Source organism: Neoarius graeffei, chromosome 15 (assembly GCF_027579695.1).
Source record: "Neoarius graeffei isolate fNeoGra1 chromosome 15, fNeoGra1.pri, whole genome shotgun sequence".
Classification (NCBI taxonomy): Eukaryota; Metazoa; Chordata; class Actinopteri; order Siluriformes; family Ariidae; genus Neoarius; species Neoarius graeffei.
This window is the reverse complement of record NC_083583.1, coordinates 69,214,889-69,233,700: the sequence shown is the minus strand read 5'-3', so window position 1 is coordinate 69,233,700 and position 18,812 is coordinate 69,214,889. Positions and strand designations below refer to the sequence as shown.

At 41.3% G+C, this 18,812-nt stretch overlaps 1 protein-coding gene across 2 annotated transcripts in view; it reads left to right on the top strand.

Annotated features, from left to right (window-relative positions):
• Positions 1-18,812, top strand: part of vps13c (vacuolar protein sorting 13 homolog C) — a 353,158-nt gene that overhangs the window by 289,575 nt on the left and 44,771 nt on the right. For both annotated transcript variants that reach the window (XM_060941799.1, XM_060941800.1), the window contains exons 75-78: positions 66-141; positions 675-838; positions 3,877-3,922; positions 14,009-14,132. In XM_060941799.1, the coding sequence (XP_060797782.1) occupies positions 66-141; positions 675-838; positions 3,877-3,922; positions 14,009-14,132 (410 nt within the window). The remainder of the gene's footprint in view (positions 1-65; positions 142-674; positions 839-3,876; positions 3,923-14,008; positions 14,133-18,812) is intronic.

The following is an 18,812-nucleotide window of genomic DNA, read 5'->3' as shown; positions in this document are numbered from 1 at the left end:
ATCTATCTATCTATCTATCTATCTATCTATCTATCTATAATAATAATAATTTTTTTTTCAATTAGGGTGCTGTTCAAGGTCCTGAGGAGTTTGCAGAGGGCTTTGTCATCGGTGTGCGCAGTTTCCTGGGTCATACTGTAGGTAAGGCTTAGTGATGCTCTTCAACCTTTCACTCACTCTATGGCTCTCTCCCTGTATCCCCCCCTTTCTATCTAGCCTAAGATAGATATAGTTCTATCTAGCCTCTGTTACACAGCTTGTTCAAGGTGGAATTCTTACACTTTTATTCTGCCCTGTGTTCTGTATAAAATGTCCAAATGCAGAATGGGGGGTGTCTGTATTGCTTTGCGTCTGAGTTGGAATGATTGGTAGTAACAGAGCCAGAATCGATGTCTGTGTAAAAGAGACAGCTAGAATGGCGAAACAGAGGTGTGATCTTTTTTTATCTTGACCTTTCCAAGAACAGCGCAAATTCAAACATCTCTGTCTACGACTGTTCTGCAAGCCTTTCTGCCTCAAATTTCTTCCTACTTCTCTTCACTTTCTCTTCAACTTATTTCTGATTACATAGACATGTCATTTGCATGAGTCTTTCTCATTCTCTCTCTCTCTCTCTCTCTCTCTCTCTCTCTCTCATGCATCATGTCATTGTATTCTTACATTATCTCTTGAAGGTGGCGCTGCAGGGGTGGTGTCCCGTATTACGGGTTCAGTTGGAAAAGGTCTGGCTGCTATCAGTATGGATAAAGAATACCAACAGAAACGTCGGGAAGAGATGAACAGACCCTCTAAAGACTTTGGAGCAAGTCTGGCAAAGGGAGGCAAGGGCCTTCTAAAGGTATTCAGGCTCACTGGAAGCAGTGCTCTTTAAGTAGTACAGGAGCTTAGCCTAATACCGTAGGCAGTGGCAGCTGGCCCATAGGGGGTGCTCCCAGATGTGGAGGGGAAAATATATATAATCAGTCTGAATTATTTAAACAACATTTCCACCAACTGACTCTCATTCAACAGTGAATTTCCACTGACAGACTCGTATCATTTCTCTTCTTGGGTGCTCGTTAAAGTGCCCCAGAAGTGCAGCGAAATAGCCAATCGTGTATAGTTGCTAGGGAAAAATAATAAATATTTGGCCAATTAGCATCGCCGAATTTAATGGTTTTGGGGCGCTGGAAATTTCGCCCCTGCTACAGAAAATGTGGGAAAGTTTTGGATTGCTATGGTGATAAACTTGAGGTCTCAGGTCAGTCAGTCAGAGAGACGATGGCGACAACGACAGTTGAGGGGCAGCTTCCACCATATTCGGTGAGATCTTTGTTGAACTACCCTTTTACGAGAAGGATGATGGTGGAAAAAATCCGTGTTAAGGAGCTGGGACCTGACAAGCCCGAAATAAACATTACCCAGCCAACCAAGGAGAAAGTTAAAGCCTACAACAGGACTTTTTGCAGGAGTTGGTTCTAGCGTAAGTCGTGGCTGACAGGCTGTGGAACAGCCAATGCACTTTTTTGTTTCCCCTGCATCCTTTTCAAAAGTGACAGGTGTGATTTCGCGTGGATACAGTCTGGACAAACTGACTTGAAGCACCTCTCCAAATGCATCAAGAAGCATGAAAGATCAAGAGTTCATATGGAAAACTGCGTAAAGCTAGCTGTGCTCGGAAGGATTAGCATAGCGGCGCAGGTAGACGATGGGCACTGCATTGCTGTAAGAAGGCACAATGAAGAGGTATTTGAGTATTGTATTTGATACCGTTCCTTTCCAAAGCATACAGTGGGGCAAAAAAGTATTTAGTCAGCCACCAATTGTGCAAGTTCTCCCACTTAAAAAGATGAGAGGCCTGTAATTTTCATCATAGGTACACTTCAACTATGAGAGACAGGATGGGGGGAAAGAATCCAGGAAATCACATTGTAGGATTTTTAATGAATTAATTGGTAAATTCCTCGGTAAAATAAGTATTTGGTCACCTACAAACAAGCAAGATTTCTGGCTCTCACAGACCTGTAACAACTTCTTTAAGAGGCTCCTCTGTCCTCCACTCGTTACCTGTATTAATGGCACCTGTTTGAACTCGTTATCAGTATAAAAGACATTTGTCCACAACCTCAAACAGTCACACTCCAAACTCCACTATGGCCAAGACCAAAGAGCTGTCAAAGGACACCAGAAACAAAATTATAGACCTGCACCAGGCTGGGAAGACTGAATCTGCAATAGGTAAGCAGCTTGGTGTGAAGAAATCAACTGTGGGAGCAATTATTAGAAAATGGAAGACATACAAGATCACTGATAATCTCTCTCGATCTGGGGCTCCACGCAAGATCTCACCCTGTGGGGTCAAAATGATCACAAGAACGGTGAGCAAAAATCCCAGAACCACACGGGGGACCTACTGAATGACCTGCAGAGAGCTGGGACCAAAGTAACAAAGGCTACCATCAGTAACACACTACGCCACCAGGGACTCAAATCCTGCAGTGCCAGACGTGTCCCCCTGCTTAAGCCAGTACATCTCCAGGCCCATCTGAAGTTTGCTAGAGAGCATTTGGATGATCCAGAAGAGGATTGGGAGAATGTCATATGGTCAGATGAAACCAAAATAGAACTTTTTGGTAAAAACTCAACTTGTCGTGTTTGGAGGAGAAAGAATGCTGAGTTGCATCCAAAGAACACCATACCTACTGTGACGCATGGGGGTGGAAACATCATGCTTTGGGGCAGTTTTTCTGCAAAGGGACCAGGACGACTGATCCGTGTAAAGGAAAGAATGAATGGGGCCATGTATCGTGAGATTTTGAGTGAAAACCTCCTTCCATCAGCAAGGGCATCGAAGATGAAACGTGACTGGGTCTTTCAGCATGACAATGATCCCAAACACACCGCCCGGGCAACGAAGGAGTGGCTTCATAAGAAGCATTTCAAGGTCCTGGAGTGGCCTAGCCAGTCTCCAGATCTCAACCCCATAGAAAATCTTTGGAGGGAGTTGAAAGTCTGTGTTGCCCAGCGACAGCCCCAAAACATCACTGCTCTAGAGGAGATCTGCATGGAGGAATGGGCCAAAATACCAGCAACAGTGTGTGAAAACCTTGTGAAGATTTACAGAAAATGTTTGACCTCTGTCATTGCCAACAAAAGGTATATAACAAAGTATTGAGATGAGCTTTTGTTATTGACTAAATACTTATTTTCCACCATAATTTGCAAATAAATTCTTTAAAAATTAGTGTGATTTTCTGGATTTTTTTTTCTCATTTTGTCTCTCATAGTTGAGGTATACCTATGATGAAAATTACAGGCCTCTCTCATCTTTTTAAGTGGGAGAACTTGCACAATTGGTGACTGACTAAATACTTTTTTGCCCCACTGTAAATGGAGCCTAATATAGCTGTAAATTGTTAATTTACTTTATCTGTGAAACTGCTGATTTTGAGAAGGAAATTAAATTATTATTGTGGAATTGTTGTCATTTTCTGACTGTTCATTTGAATGCTTATACTGGACTAGGCAGGGAAATCTATTGGCACACCAGCCCCACCAAGAATTTTTTTTCACCAGCTGCCACTGACCTTAGGTACAGTAATAGTAGAGAGGTGTCCAAGTTTTGGACATATTTTTATATATTAGATTTTTTTCTATAAAGCTGCTTTGCGACAATGTCGTTGTTAAAAGCGCTATACAAATAAACTTGACTTGACCTATAACATTAAAATTAACGGTCATCTAAACATGTATTGTTACTTAAAGAGACACACTAACTGAAAATGCTACTGAGCTGTGATTAGTTTTTAGGTTAGCATTTTTGTGTTTAGTTAAATTTGAACTAAAGTATGAATGTACTATTAAATGGTTACTTGATTTTATTTTTATTTTTTACAGGGAGTAGTCGGAGGTGTGACAGGAATAGTTACCAAACCTGTGGAAGGTATGGCTCTTAATCTAAACTACACAGAGAAGCCAGCTGATTAGGTATGCCTAACTTGACCTTACATTCACTGGCCAGTTTATCAGACCTTTTTTTGGATACCAGTGACTTTCACATGGTGGCTACATGAAAGGCGCACTAACTTGCATTATGGTGGCCACTACAATAAGAAATAAAATGGTCCAGATGTTTCATAGGAGCTGGGGGTAGTGGTTGAGCTAAGAGACAATAATGTGGGTCAGCAGGGGGGATGTTTTTTTTTTAATCATGAAACGTCACAAAATTAAGGTAACAGTAGGCTAACAGCTCAATAACATCCGATGATATCAAATGAATAACACTAAATGAAAACGAACACTAAACCAGAGATAGTAAATTCATCTTCCTATCTCTCTGACTAAATACACGAACACTAACACAACAAAGTTCGCATTGCTTGTCGCGTTGTTGTGATGTTTCTCTCCCTCTGGATTAAATGGACAAAGACTCGAAAATCACTGAAATACATGAATACTAAATGAACAGTTTGCTCTGATGGCGCAGTTCATGTGGCCTTTTCTGCTTTCCCGTCGGTGCGCTATCCGCCGCGTTTCACCCTTCTTTAATCCACATTTCTGTGAATTTCTCAGCAGGGAAGGAACGCACGTCTGGCCCATTGACAGCGAGGAAAAGAACGCTGTCAGTGTGGATACATTCATTCTGTTGCGCTCATCAGTAAGGATGTGATTCATGGCGCTAAATCCACGTTCACACTCTGATTATCTACAATGTATCTATTTGCTGGGGATGTTCGTAGGGTTGCCAACTTTCTCATATCCAAATGAGGGACACTTTGTTCCGGGTGCGGACAAGTACCGGTACAGGCCCTGTACACGCACCCCAGCGCCCCAAAATAGTTACAGTACCGAATCGCCTTTAGGTGAGTGTTTCAAATGTAGGCCACTACAAATTCATTTCTAAAATAGAGCTTTTAAAAATTAATAGACCAATTAATGGATATTTTTAAGTAACTTAATGCAAAATAACAAACAATTCTAATATTATTGTCTCATTTTTCTCTTTTAAACTTTGGCCAAATAATTCATCAGGCCATATTTATGAAGGCAATGTCATTAACTGAAAAATGATTTGCTGTAGCTGTAAAACCCTGATATTTGCTTAATTGTCCATTTGAAAACCCTAAGAACCTTCTGCAATGCTTCATAGCAGAAGAAGAAGAGAGAAAGACATCACAAAGGCAGGAGTGAGGCAGAAAAGCTCCCCTACTATAGGCTGAGGTCTATCCTGTTTCGGAAGGGTTTTTTTTAAGCTATCTGCTATCCTTATCGAACAGTTAGGCTGTATCCACTGGCTGCACCATCTGCTCTAGTTTAATTTGATGCCTATTTTGTCAGTATAGCTTAAAAATTCAGGATATGGCAACAGTGAATGGTTTTAAATCGCAGATGACCGCGACTCGCGGTAATAGCGCTTCTCACGGCAATTACGCGATTTACACCACAGCATTGGAGTGAGGGGCAGGATCTGTCCCTGAAGGGACAAATTAAAATTACCCAAAATACGGGATGTCCCGCCCAATACGGGACGGTTGGCAACCCTAGACGTTCGTGAACATCAAAGCTGCCACTTTGGGTCATTTTGAAAGTGAGTGCAATGTAGACCATAGAAAACTGTGTCACAACATGCCTGTCATGCCTGTTTTTTTTTTTTGTTTGTTTTGTTTTATTGACGGGGTTGTCCCCGAGGATTTTTTTTCAGCAGAGATAAAAACCAAAGGGGGGGATGATCCCCACCATCCCCCCCAGCAAATCGCACCCAGTGGGTCAGTATGCTACACAAACATATAAATTTTTCAAAAAATTATTCTAAAACTAGAAAGCTAACCTTTTGATAAACTTTTAATCAGGGCTTTGAACCGGAAATTTTTTCCTATTGGTTCGTTCCGAACAGAAACGGAATTTTAACGTTTCCGGTTTTGGGTTCCACCATTAAATAGACGTTCCCGAACCGGTTAGAACAAAAAAATTTCGTTCCCGGAACGGTTAATTACGTTCCCTGTCAGCTGTTTAACAAATGGCTATAAAATTATGTCTCGGTCTCATCCAGCTTAAGCCAAATGTAGGCTAATTCTATTACAACCTTCATTAAATAAGACAAGAAATAATTCAAAACAATTATTATTTCAAATGTTGGCGATTTGGATTCTCAGTATGTCTTCCCATCTACACAAACAGAAAAAGTGCCAAAAATGAAAGAGAATTCGTTTAGTGTGTTACCAAAGGCTAGTCAGGCCCTATAGAGGGCTACCGCATGACGTCACCGCGCCGCGAGATTTTGTTAGGCGCCATATTGGAAGACCAAGTACACATCTATGCAAGTACATACATACATTAAACAAACTACACCTGAAATGTAGCCAGGGCCGGTTCTGCCCTAATCTGGACCCGGGTGCAACATCGCGCAACACCCCCCCCCCCCCCCCCCCCCCCCAAAAAAAAAAAAAACAACAACTCTAAATCAGGACAACCATCACATAACTATAACTATAAACATTTTATATCAACTATTTTAACTAAATGGGCTATAATAAATAAGCCTGCAGGCAGCCACGGCGGGCTGCCTCAGAAAAGTAACCATTTGTCCTACCTTAAAACTCGTTTTGCATTTTCTGCCTCCTTTTTTGTATTTTCGACCCTCCGTTTATTTTCTTTCCTTTTCTGAAAACCCGATTTGTGTCCAGACATTTTGTTCTGCTACCAACGAACTAACTCGTCAGGTCTCGTCTCTCGAGCCCGCGATGATTCCCATGGGAAGGGCAACAATTGATACATTTTTACAAACAGCCAATAAACAGCCAATAGGGAGGTTGCATCGTTCAGGCTCTTCTTTGCTCAGAGACACTCAGTAATGCACTTACTCACTAGTAGTCCACCTTCCCGCTCTCTCCATTCAATCAGCGAACGTCACACAGGAAGTGAACCCCAGCGGGTCATAGAAACTTGCGCAGGAGAAGAATGACTATTTGTAGGCTACAGAAACTTTGAGGAACGAAATAAAAACCGGTATTAACCGGTTACCATTATTTTTAATAAGCGTTTCTGTTCCGGAACATAAAAAATAATAAAGTTTCTGGTTTCGTTTCTGTTCCATGTGAAATAGAAAAAGTTCCCGGTTTTCGTTTTCGTTCCTTGAACCGGTTCAAAGCCCTGCTTTTAATGGACAAACTTTTGTTTGTTTGACAGAGCATGCTAAAAGGCTGGAATGTTAAATTGTTAAAGGTGCTGACTGCAAAGTTGAATTCTGGGCAAAATGTTCTATTTCTATAGCTGTTGGAGTTTTGAGATGTTACGATGCTGCACACACCGTGTACCCTATGTGTCACTGTTTTACTGAGATAAAATGCGTCTGCATTTTATGATTCAGAAAATTGCTGAAGCAAGTGAGCAACAATATCACGTGACCACTGTGGGGTATGTTTGACCTACTTTTAACATGGGTAGACATGGTGGACTCTGTTCTCCCACCAGGTAAAAGCCAGCGGAAAAGAAAATGAAACCCTGCCAAGTGAGTGCAACTGCAAGATAGAGCAAGGTTTGATGATGTCATTTTTCTGGACAGATAACTAAATCATTCTAGCGAGTGCTTACCTATCTTAGCCTTAGAAAGCATGGGCTCGGGGGCGTTGTGGCTCAGTTGGATAAAGCGCCATACCATAAATCCGGGGACCCAGGTTCGATTCCGACCCGAGGTAATTTCCCGCTCCCTCCCTGTCTCTCTCTCCCGCTCATTTCCTGTCTCGACACTGTCCTATCCAATAAAGGTGAAAAAAAGCCCAAAAAATATCTTAAAAAAGAATGCGTGGGTTCAACTCCACGATTGTGAGTATGGAGTTATAGGGGCCTTTCATGTGACGCCATCATAACTGCTGATTTGTTTATCTAGCCAAACTTTTTGTTTGCCAGCAACCAGCCCAAGTGTACATGAGTGATTGTAAGCCCAATTCAGTGCATCTACAGATAAACTTGTAGACGTTACATCTAAAAGAACAATGCCAGAGACCTGCGATGCTTTTGAATGTAATAACAGACATAGAGATGAGCCTGGTTTAACTTTTCATTGCTTCCTGGTGAACCCAGAAAGATGAGAAAAATGGCAAGCTGCAGTGAAACAATTAAACTGGATGCCTATAAAGCATTCCCGTATGTGTGGAGCACATTTTATATCAGTTTAGTGTGAAGGATTGGGTGATACGGTGGTGTAGTGGTTAGAACTTCATCTCACTGCAAGAAGGTTCTGGGTTCGAGCTCAGTGGCCGACGAGGGGGCCTTTTTGTGTGGAGTTTGCATGCTTTCTTAGTGTCTGTGTGGGTTTCCTCTGGGTGCTCCGGTTTCCCCCACAGTCCAAAGACATGCAGTTAGGTTAACTGGCTACTCCAAATTGTGTGAATGGTTGAGAAAACCTCTATAACAATCCAGTAGAAGGCAATGGGAAACCACTACTGTAATGTTCCCAAGAAACTCTCTGCTAACGAATCTGCTGGTATAAAATAAATTTTTAATTGTCACAATGGTTTCCATATGTCGCCATCTTGGTGTGACCCAGTTCCATAGTTATCCTAATTAGTTAAAGCTCTTTGTATTTGGCCATTTCCGTAGAGCCTGACTGTTTACCTCAAGAGGTAGGAAAACGGTCCCAAAATGGAGAGACGCGACCCTCCGCACAACAAAATGCTCACTAAAGACTGAAAAAAAACTGTCTCACATCTCGTCCACATGATTTTGTTCTTGCGAAAACAATATCAAAATAATAAGGTCCTTGTGGACTTTCAAAGTCTTCATCACTTTCAAAGTCAAGGGGATAGTGTGTCCTGCCTGCTGATAATGGCCAGCTATGGGGTAGGCCGTGTTCCTAGTATGTATGGCATTTTTATGTTCTGCTACTCTATCCTTGAGTCTTCTTTTGTTTCTGCCAATAGATTCATTACACATAAAGTGAAATATTTCAAACCTCTTTTTATGATTATGGCTTATAGATCATGAACATCAGAAATCCAGTATCTCAAATTATTAGAATATTTCACAAGATCAATATTATGGATTTACAATATAGAAATGTCCAACTTCTGAAAAGTATGTTCATTTATACATTCAATACTTGGTTGTTGCTCCTTTACCATGAATTACCGCATTAATGTGGCATGGAGGCGATCAGCCTGTGGCACTGCTGAGGTGCTCTTGAAACCCAGGTTGCTTTGATAGTGGCCTTCACCTTGTCTGTATTTTTGGGTCGGGTGTTTCTCATCTTCCTCTTGACAATACTTCATAGATTCTCTCTGGGGTTCAGGTCAGGTGAGTTGGCTGGCCAATCAAGCACAGTAATATCATGGTCAGCAAACTGTTTGGTAGTAGTTTTGGCACTGTGGGCAGGTGCTGAGTCCTGCTGGAAAAGGAAATTAGCATCTCCATAAAACTTGTCAGCAGATGGAAGTATGAAGTGCTCTAAAATCTCCTGGTAGATGGCTGCGTTGAGTTTGGACTTGATAAAACACAGTGGACCAACACCAGCATGGCATCCCAAATCATCACAGACTGTGGAAACTTCACACTGGACTTCAAATACCTTGGATTCTATGCCTCTCTACTCTTCCTTCACTCCAGGACCTTGATTTTCAAATTAAATGCTAAATTTACTTTCATTTGAAAAGAGGACTTTGGACCACTGAGCAACAGTTCAGCTCTTTGTCTCCTTAGCCCAGGTAAGACATTTCTAATGTTGATGTTTCTGGTTCAGGAGTGGTTTCATATGAGGAATACAACAGTTGTAGCCCCTTTCCTGAAGACGTCTGTGCATGGTGGCTCTTAATGCACTGGCACCAGCCTCAGTCCACTCCTTGTGAAGCTCTCTCAAGTTCTTGAATAGACTTTTCTTGACAATCCCCTCAAGGCTGTGGTCATCCCTGTTGCTTGTGCACCTTTTCCAGCCAACCTTTTCAGCAATGACCTTTTGTGGCTTACCCTCCTTGTGGACGGTGTCGATGATCGTCTTCTGGACAACTATCAAGTCAGCAGTCTTCCCTATGATTGTGGTTGTGTGTATTGAACTAGACTGAGAGATATACTGTTTTTGAATAGTAATTTACTCAAACTTGAAATGAAATATTCTAATATTTTGAGATTTTTTTTTTTTGCGCTGTAGGCCATAATTATTGAAATTACAATAGAAAAATATTTGAAACATTTTAGTTTACGTGTAATCAGTCTGGAATATTGTAACAGTTCCTGATGTGGGTGGAGCACAGAAGCATGGCAGGCGAGAGTTGGTGGTCACACACAAACGCTTTATTTCACTAATTTCAGCTTTTCAACTTTCTCTTTCTCTCTCTCTCACTCACTCACTCACTCACTCACTCACTCACTCACTCACACGCATTGTGGTCAGGAGGGAGCCCCTTTTCTCTGCTCTCTCCCTCCTTTTATGCTCCAACCCTGTAACACACACACACACACACACACACACACACACACACACACACACACACACACACACATTGACAAAGGTGGAATGACCTTAGCCACTTACCTTCCCCGACCCCGCCCTCCATTCACAGACTGCTGCTTGGCCACGCCCTCACTGCCACAAATATATTAAAATTTCACTTTCTTAACTGATGGAAAATACTGAACTTTTTCATGATATCCGTATTTTTTGATATGTACCTGTAATTTTATCGTAGCATTGTGCTGATGCAGGATATTTGATAACCAGGAAGTTCTCTGACTTCCCGGCTGTAATATCACAGTTGTAATATCACAACTGTTGGTTGCCACCTTTTTGGGTGTAGTCCCCTATAGCTTCCATTAAAACAATGTATTCCTGGGAGTCTCTGCAGCAGGAAACCTGTGATATAAACTAGTGGTAAAAGTGCATGGAAGGAAAGCTTTCTGAGCCTTATAAAGTCTTATGGCTGCTAGATCTGCAAATCTCTCCACCATAATAGAAGGGAACAGAAATAATCAAGGATTCTTATTTATTAGCATATTTAACATTTATTTATTTAACATTAAGCATTTATAAGCCAGCCACCAAATAAAAACATTATGTAATGACAATGACTTAATGAATTATTTCCAAAACAAAATTTAACAAGTGTTGCCACGCAAAACAAACCTCACCCGGTAGCACTTATGTTGAATATGAAGGAAGATATTGTGAAAAAAATATCTTATGAGTATATGTGGCTACTGCTTATAAATAAAATTTTCTGATACCATGTCCATACAGTAAATATAGCATATATATTTACTCTATGAGGCAGTAGCCACAAAAATGAACAATCTAAAAATCACAGAAGTAAAATATACCAAGTGTCTCTATATTATTCTAATCTTACCTCTTACAGTTTTCGAAACTGAAACCTCCGAAACGAGGCTGACACACACACGCTGTCGCCATGACCGAAACTCTTATTTCCTGGAAATGGCCCGGCGCTACAGCTCAGTGGAACACACTTTCCCTCTGTAATAAGCATAAACATGTCTAAAGCGATTTCTTTAGTCTAGTCCATTTATTTTGAATGGTGAACCAAATTGTATACACTCACCGGCCAGTTTAATCAGAACATGTGCACACGCAGTGCGTGATTGTTACACTGTTACATTCTTACAGCACAATGACATAGTGGCTAGCGCCTCGAAATGAGACAGTAGCCACAACAAAAATGATTTTGATTTTTTTGGTGACCTTGACCGGATGACCCCCAAAATGTTGGAGGTTCTATTTGAGACCAATGCCCACCTATCCTGAAAGTTTCATGAAGATTGATCCAGCCGTGTTCCGTAATATCATTAACAAAAAAACAAAGAAACCTCACTGAAAACAATACCTCACCCCTGGTGGACTCCGTCCCGGGCGAGATAATTAAATGATTAGTATCCTTTACCACAAACCAACAGACTGAAATAATATCACAGATTTTATCCTCTAATTTATCAACTTGTATTCTGGTGGCACAGTGGTGTAGTGATTAGCACTGTCACCTCACAGCAAGAAGGTTCTGGGTTCAAGCCCAGTGGCCGACGGGTCCTTTCTGTGTGGAGTTTGCATGATCTCCCCATGTCTGCATGAGTTTCCTCCGGGTGCTCTGGTTTCCCCCACAGTCCAAAGACACTCAGGTTAGGCTAATTGGTGGCTCTAAATTGACCGTAGGTATGAATGTGAATTGTTGTTTGTCTCCATGTCTGCAATGATCTGGTGACTTGTCCAGGGTGTACCCTGCCTCTCGCCCATAGTCAGCTGGGATTGGCTCCAGCTTGCCCGTGACCCTGCACAGGATAAGTGGTTACGGATGATGGGTGGATGGATGTTCTACATCTGATACCTATGCATTTTCTCAAACAAATATTATTAGAAACGATTGAACCTGTGTTTAGTTAGTTTATCATTAGGCTTCGATACAAATCCTGTGAATGAGCTGTTACTATAGAATTGATAATATATTAAAAAGAACACATTAATGCTAAATAAAATGGTAACTAAACTTATAGCAGCCTATGATTTATATTACAATTGTAAATACTATTAGATCCATGCTTTTTATAGAAGCACTGCATTTCAGATTTCTCAAATTTAGGCCATAAAAAGAATTTTCCCTGACACCCAATTTTTTTTAGTGGACCGAAAGCTACTGAATTCGAATCACAGACTTCCGATTTTATTACCATTTTCCTTAAACAATTAATTAATTTAAAGCCCCGTGGCCCTAAATTCTCCATTTTTTCCTTTTCACCTTGACCTAATTCAAGATACTACGTTATACATGACGTGGTGAGGTTTCCCCGTTCGCGCAACGCATTGTGGGATACAAATTTGCAACAGGAGAGAAAAATGGAGGACGTATGTGCATGAAATGTGGAAGCCCAACTACAACGGAAAATGAGAAGAAAAGATGTTGTATTGTGAAGGAAAGGAAACACAGGACCAAACTAATAAATATCGGTGGTCAGTGAGCACCTCGGTGTGATCAGCTGTTTGTTTAGTGACAGAATGATGTAACTGTCAGTGCATGGTCAAGGTAAACCTGTAGATAGCAGTGATGCAAAACTGGATGCCAGCTGCCGTAAAACCCAAAAGATGAAAAAGACGATGACGGCTCAGGTAAGCGTGTGCCTGGACTAACTCTGTCTGCTTGACTGCGCGAAGCGAGCGATTTCATGCTCATTATTTGCTAGGGGATCCCCTCAAATTAAATAACTTCCCAGCCACAGAATGGCCTGTTTTAATGTATTTTTTTTAAAGATATTACAAAATTAAACATGTATCACAATGACCAAATTTCAGAAGGAACTAAATTTCACCCGATTTTATGAAAGCGAAAGGCTCGTAAAGGACGAGCAGGTTGAAAAACTGGTAAAAACAGTCAGTAACCATATACCTATACTCTACAGTACCAATCAAAAGTTTGAACACACCTTCTGATTCAATGGTTTTTCATTATTTTTATTCATTAAAATACACGTTATTTCTCTTTTACTTACTTGAGCTGTTTTTGACAATATGGATTACTACAGTTGTGGAATATGTCTATTGACTATTTTTATTATTTACTGTTTGATCTCAAATGCATTAAGGAGGCAAAAATTTCCACTAATTAACTTTTGCAGAGGTACATCTGTCAATTGAAATCCATTCCAGGTGACTACCTCATGAAGCTGGTTAAGATAATGCCAGTAGTGTGCAAAGCATCATCTAGGTAAACGCTGGATACTTTGAAGAATATAAAGTATCAAACATATTTTTAACCCTTTTTTTGTTTACCACATAATTACATACATGTTCTATATGTTAATTCATAGTTTTGATCTCTTCAGTATTGTTCTACAATGTAGAAAATAGTCCAAATACAGAAAAACCTATGAATGAATAGTGATGTACAAAATTTTGACTGGTACTCGTAGTGTACTTGATAAAATGGCCAATGAGTGTAGATACAAGCTAGATGTATGGTAACTAAGCATATGGCAATATATATCATATCTATGTATACCTAAATTTTAAAAGCTGGCATGAGAATGTGTTTTGTGTGCTCAGGGGTAAAGAAAGAGGGAGCTGCAGGCTTCTTTAAGGGCATTGGAAAGGGCCTGGTGGGAGTCGTAACTAGACCTACAGGGGGCATTGTGGACATGGCCAGTAGCACTTTCCAGGGCATTCAGAGGTAAGATATAAAACTATTCTAAGAGTGGTATTCAAAGAGATACATGTAATGTGTGTCTGTAATATCTGTAATATGTGTTTTTAGGTTGTAAAGGTACTTTATGAAAGGCTAACCTTTTTTCTTATTCCTGTTTTTTCTTTCTGATCTGTCATTATAGCATTTGTTTTGTTTTTACTCTGTATTTATTCATTTTGTGCTTCTTTTTTCCCCCTGATGAGTTAATCCTTGCATATCGTAACACGTTTGCATATGCATAAATAGCAGCAACACGAGAAGTATAGTTCACATACAAACCTGTATATTTTATACACATCTGGAAGCGCTCTATAGCTTATCAGAGCCAAAACATCCTTGTCCATCTGGTATCCAAGTCAAACTGTAACATGTTGAGATACTTTAAAGCAACACCAGTCAAACTAGCCTTTTTTTATTTTGCTACATTCAAATGTACGGTTTTTCATTTTATGCTGTTATTTGACTGGTGGGGTTCACGGTGGTGTAGTGGTTAGTACTGTTGCCTCACAGCAAGAAGGTTCTGGTTTGAGCCCAGTAGCTGACGGGGTCCTTTCTGTGTGGAGTTTGCATGTTCTCTCCGTGTCTGCGTGGGTTTCCTCCAGGTGCTCCGGTTTCCCCCACAGTCCAAAGGTTAGGCTAATTGGAGATTCTAAATTGACCATAGGTGTGAACGTGAGTGTGAATGGTTGTGAAGCTGTGACAGGGCTAGCAAGCCGGCGGTAGATTGTGTGCGCTCGATAGACACGGACAGCTTCCTAAGAGGCTGGCAACTGACAGGCCAATTGGCTTTCAGGGTGTCAGGATGGGGGAGGAGGAAAAGGAAAAATTAGATTGGTGGAATGGTTCTTGAAGATAAAATAACCAAACTTGTGTGACCAATTGCTCAAGATTTTATTTAAGCTGGCATGGGTGAGTTATAATGGATAATGTGGGTTACAGCAGATGCATCTTGTCTGAGTTAACAGTGAGCTGAATCCTATCTTTGATCATAAGACAATGCATACACAGGTGAAGAGAGACACGTAACTAATGTCCAAACAGATGAGAATTCAGTGGTGTTTTAGGAAGTCTTGGTTTGCTCATACTAGCATATGATGTACATGATTAGATTTCATTGTTGAGATCAAGAGACATACAGTGCAGAAGAGAGGTTTCTCACCACAAAATTAAATTACAACGTTTATGCATTTTTTTTAAATAATATATAAACTATTCTTCATTACCCTTTTAATCATCTGAAAACCTTAATGATTATCCTTTTATGAAGCTTAAATCATAATTCTAACTGAACCATTTTTCTTGTGATCAAAAATATTGGAACATATGACTGACAGGTGGTTTTTGTTGCCCAGTTGTGCCCTGTTAGATTGATTTAATTACTCTGAATAGTCACTCAGATTGGCCTGGGTTTTGCGTGCAAACACTGCATTTGTTGTTAAAAAGAATAAACAAACATGAAGTCCAGACAGATGTGTACACATCCATTGCCATAATGGCCTAACTTGCGTATACTTTTGCATAATCTGACTACCATACTACACGATACTTTTACAACTCCTGGCAAAAAAATATGGAGTCACTACTCTTGGTGGATGTTTATTCAGCTGTTTTACTTTGTAGCAAAAAAAAAATCACAGATATGACAAAATTATTTTATTTAACAGTTGAACATTCTGACTTTGTAAAATATACCTCAAATTAAATTAAATTGTTGTAATTAATGGCACATATTTTTTTTATGTGCCATGGAGCTCAGGGATGTCCTCGCTGACATCTTTAACATCTCCCTGAACCAAGCTGTTGTCCCCACGTGTTTCAAAGCTACAACCATAATACCAGTGCCAAAGAAGCCCCTCCCATCCAACTATAATGACTATCGGCCCGTAGGACTGACTTCCATCATCATGAAGTGCTTTGAGCGACTGGTCATGCAGAAGATCAGGTCCATTCTCCCGCCCTCTCATGACCCATTCCAGTTTGCATATAGGTCAAACAGGTCCATAGAGGACACTATCTCCACTGCTCTACACCCAGTCCTCACTCACCTCGACTCAAAGAACACCTATGTGCGAATGCTGTTCTTGGATTACAGTTCGGCATTCAACACAATCATTCCCCAGCAGCTAATACAAAAACTCAGACATTTGGGACTCAACACCTCTCTTTGTAACTGAGTGCTGGACTTTCTTACAGGGAGGCCACAGAATGTGCAGGTCGGCAGTAACGCCTCCAGGATCATCATGCTGAGCACAGGGGCCCCACAAGGGTGTGTGCTCAGCCTGCTGCTCTTCACCCTGCTGACCCATGACTGTGTACTAATCTACAGCACCAACCACATCATCAAGTTTGCGGATGACACAACTGTGGTGGGCCTCATCACTAACAACGATGAAGCCAACTACAGGAATGAGGTGAGCCAACTGGTCGAGTGGAGTAAAGACAACAATCTCTTCCTGAACGTGGAGAAGACCAAAGAGATTGTAGTCGACTTCAGGAGAGGTCACTCACAGCATCCCCCTCTGACCAGGCTGCAGTGGAGAGTGTGAGCAGCACCAAATTCCTAGGGGTACACATTGCTGAGGATCTCTCCTGGTTCAACAACACCTGTCACGGACCCTCTATCATGGGTGCCTGTGCCATTGCCATTGCCCTATTAGACTGCAGGGCTCCACCGGGGCACTAGGGGTCCCTGTCCTTTGTCTTGTGTGTGTGTGTGTGTGTGTGTGTGTGTGTGTGTGTGTGTGTGTGTGTGTTACAGGGATTTAGACTGCTTGTTACACCTGGTACCTTTATAGTCCAGTTTGCTGGAGTGTCATGGTCTCTTCTTTCCCCGCTCACTCCGCCTGTGAGAGCTGTCTGGGTAGCTTGTGCTGCAGCAGGCCAGAGCGATGGCTGAGGCGTTTTGTGTTATTTTACTTCGTAGATCTATTTTTTGTAAATAAATTATTTATTATTATTATTGTTACCCCTCGTGTTGTCTCCATTTTTGTCATGGTTCAGAGCCAAACTGTGACAAGTGGGGGCTCGTAGAGTAGAACCTGGTTTGTTTGTGTTACAGTCTGCTAAATTTATGAATGGAGTAGTAGCCTAGGCCGCGTGACGTTAGCATGTAGTAGCCGGTCAGCTGTAGCATTGTTCAGGAAAACATGTGTAGCTGTTTGTTTGTGGGGACATATTGAAAGGGTAAGTAAAAGTTTTCTGTACTGTTATTTGGTATGAGTAAGTCTGTTATATTATCTGGTGAATAAATATTTGATTGTGCAGAGTTTGTATTGTTAGTTAGTTGTTTGGTGATAGGCCTATTTGTTTGTAACTGGGTTCTGGGGCTTGTTGTGCAGTTATTGTTAATCACTGTCTGGTCCTTGTTAGGTGCAGGGGCGAATTCCTTTTGGAGTTCGTCCTGGGGGGTGGCTTGTAGTGTGGCGTTATCGGTGGGAGCACAGCCAAGGCTCCAGGGGGGTCGCCAATTGCCGGTTGCCAACCAGGCTTGCGGTATATGGTGTTAGTACCCACCACCGAGCGCCATGATTCTTCAGCGCGTACTTTTGATATTAGAACTAATTTGCACTTGGTTCCACCATTTTCTGAGCGTGACCCAGATACTTTTTTTTTTCTCCCTGTTTGAGAGAGTAGCAGTTGACAGGCATTGGTTAGATGCTGAGCGCACTTTACTATTGCAGTGTATGTTGACTGGGAGAGCTCAGGAAGCCTATTCTGCTCTCACTGTAGCCGAAAGTCAAGTTTGTGTCAGTGAAGGCAGCGGTGTTAAAAACATTCGAATTAGTTCCTGAAGCTTACCGTTTAAAATTTAGAACTTGGGAGAAAACTGGTAGGCAGACGCATATGGAATTCGCCAGGGATTTAACAACGCACTTTAATCGGTGGTGTTCTTCTCTAAACGTTCAGTCATATGAGGCACTGTGTGACTTAATTGTTTTGGAGCAATTTAAAAACTCAGTTCCAGGTCACATAGCTACTTATTTAAGTGAACACAAGGTGAAGACTGCTGCTGAGGCTGCCACCCTGGTTGATGAGTATGTATTAACACACCGTGAACATGTATATAGAGCCCATGATGACACTGATGGCTTCCATAGATTCCAGGCAGGTAAGCGTTGGGATGATGGTATGAAGATTCATCAGGGTAAGTTGAACAGGGCTGCTAAGGGTCCACCATCATTTGATCCAAATAAGATATGTAACTACTGTAAAGGTAGGGGACATTGGAAAGCTGAATGCCCAGTTAAGTTAACTGCTAAGAATACTGTTTTTGGACAGGTTAAACCTAATGCGCTGGCTGTTCCAGTTAGAACTACATCCCTTGACACTCTCGATGTTGGTATTCCCTGTGCTCGGCCTGTGTCTCCCTCTGTTTTTCCTTGTCAGCAGGAGAAAGCTTTTGATGGTGTTTTGGAGCGACCACATTTCTCAGCATTTCTGTCTGATGGTTACGCATCAGTAGTGGGAGGTGATGCTAAGGTATCGGTTAAAATACTGAGGGATACGGGTACATTTGATTCATTTGTGGTAAGCTCTGTGTTGCCATTTTCTCAGAGTTCTGATACAGGGGACATGATTTTGATGCGAGGCATGGGGCTGAATGTGTTGTCTGTTCCAGTACATAAGTTTGTACTTGACTGTGGTTTAGTTCAGGGGGAAGTGTCT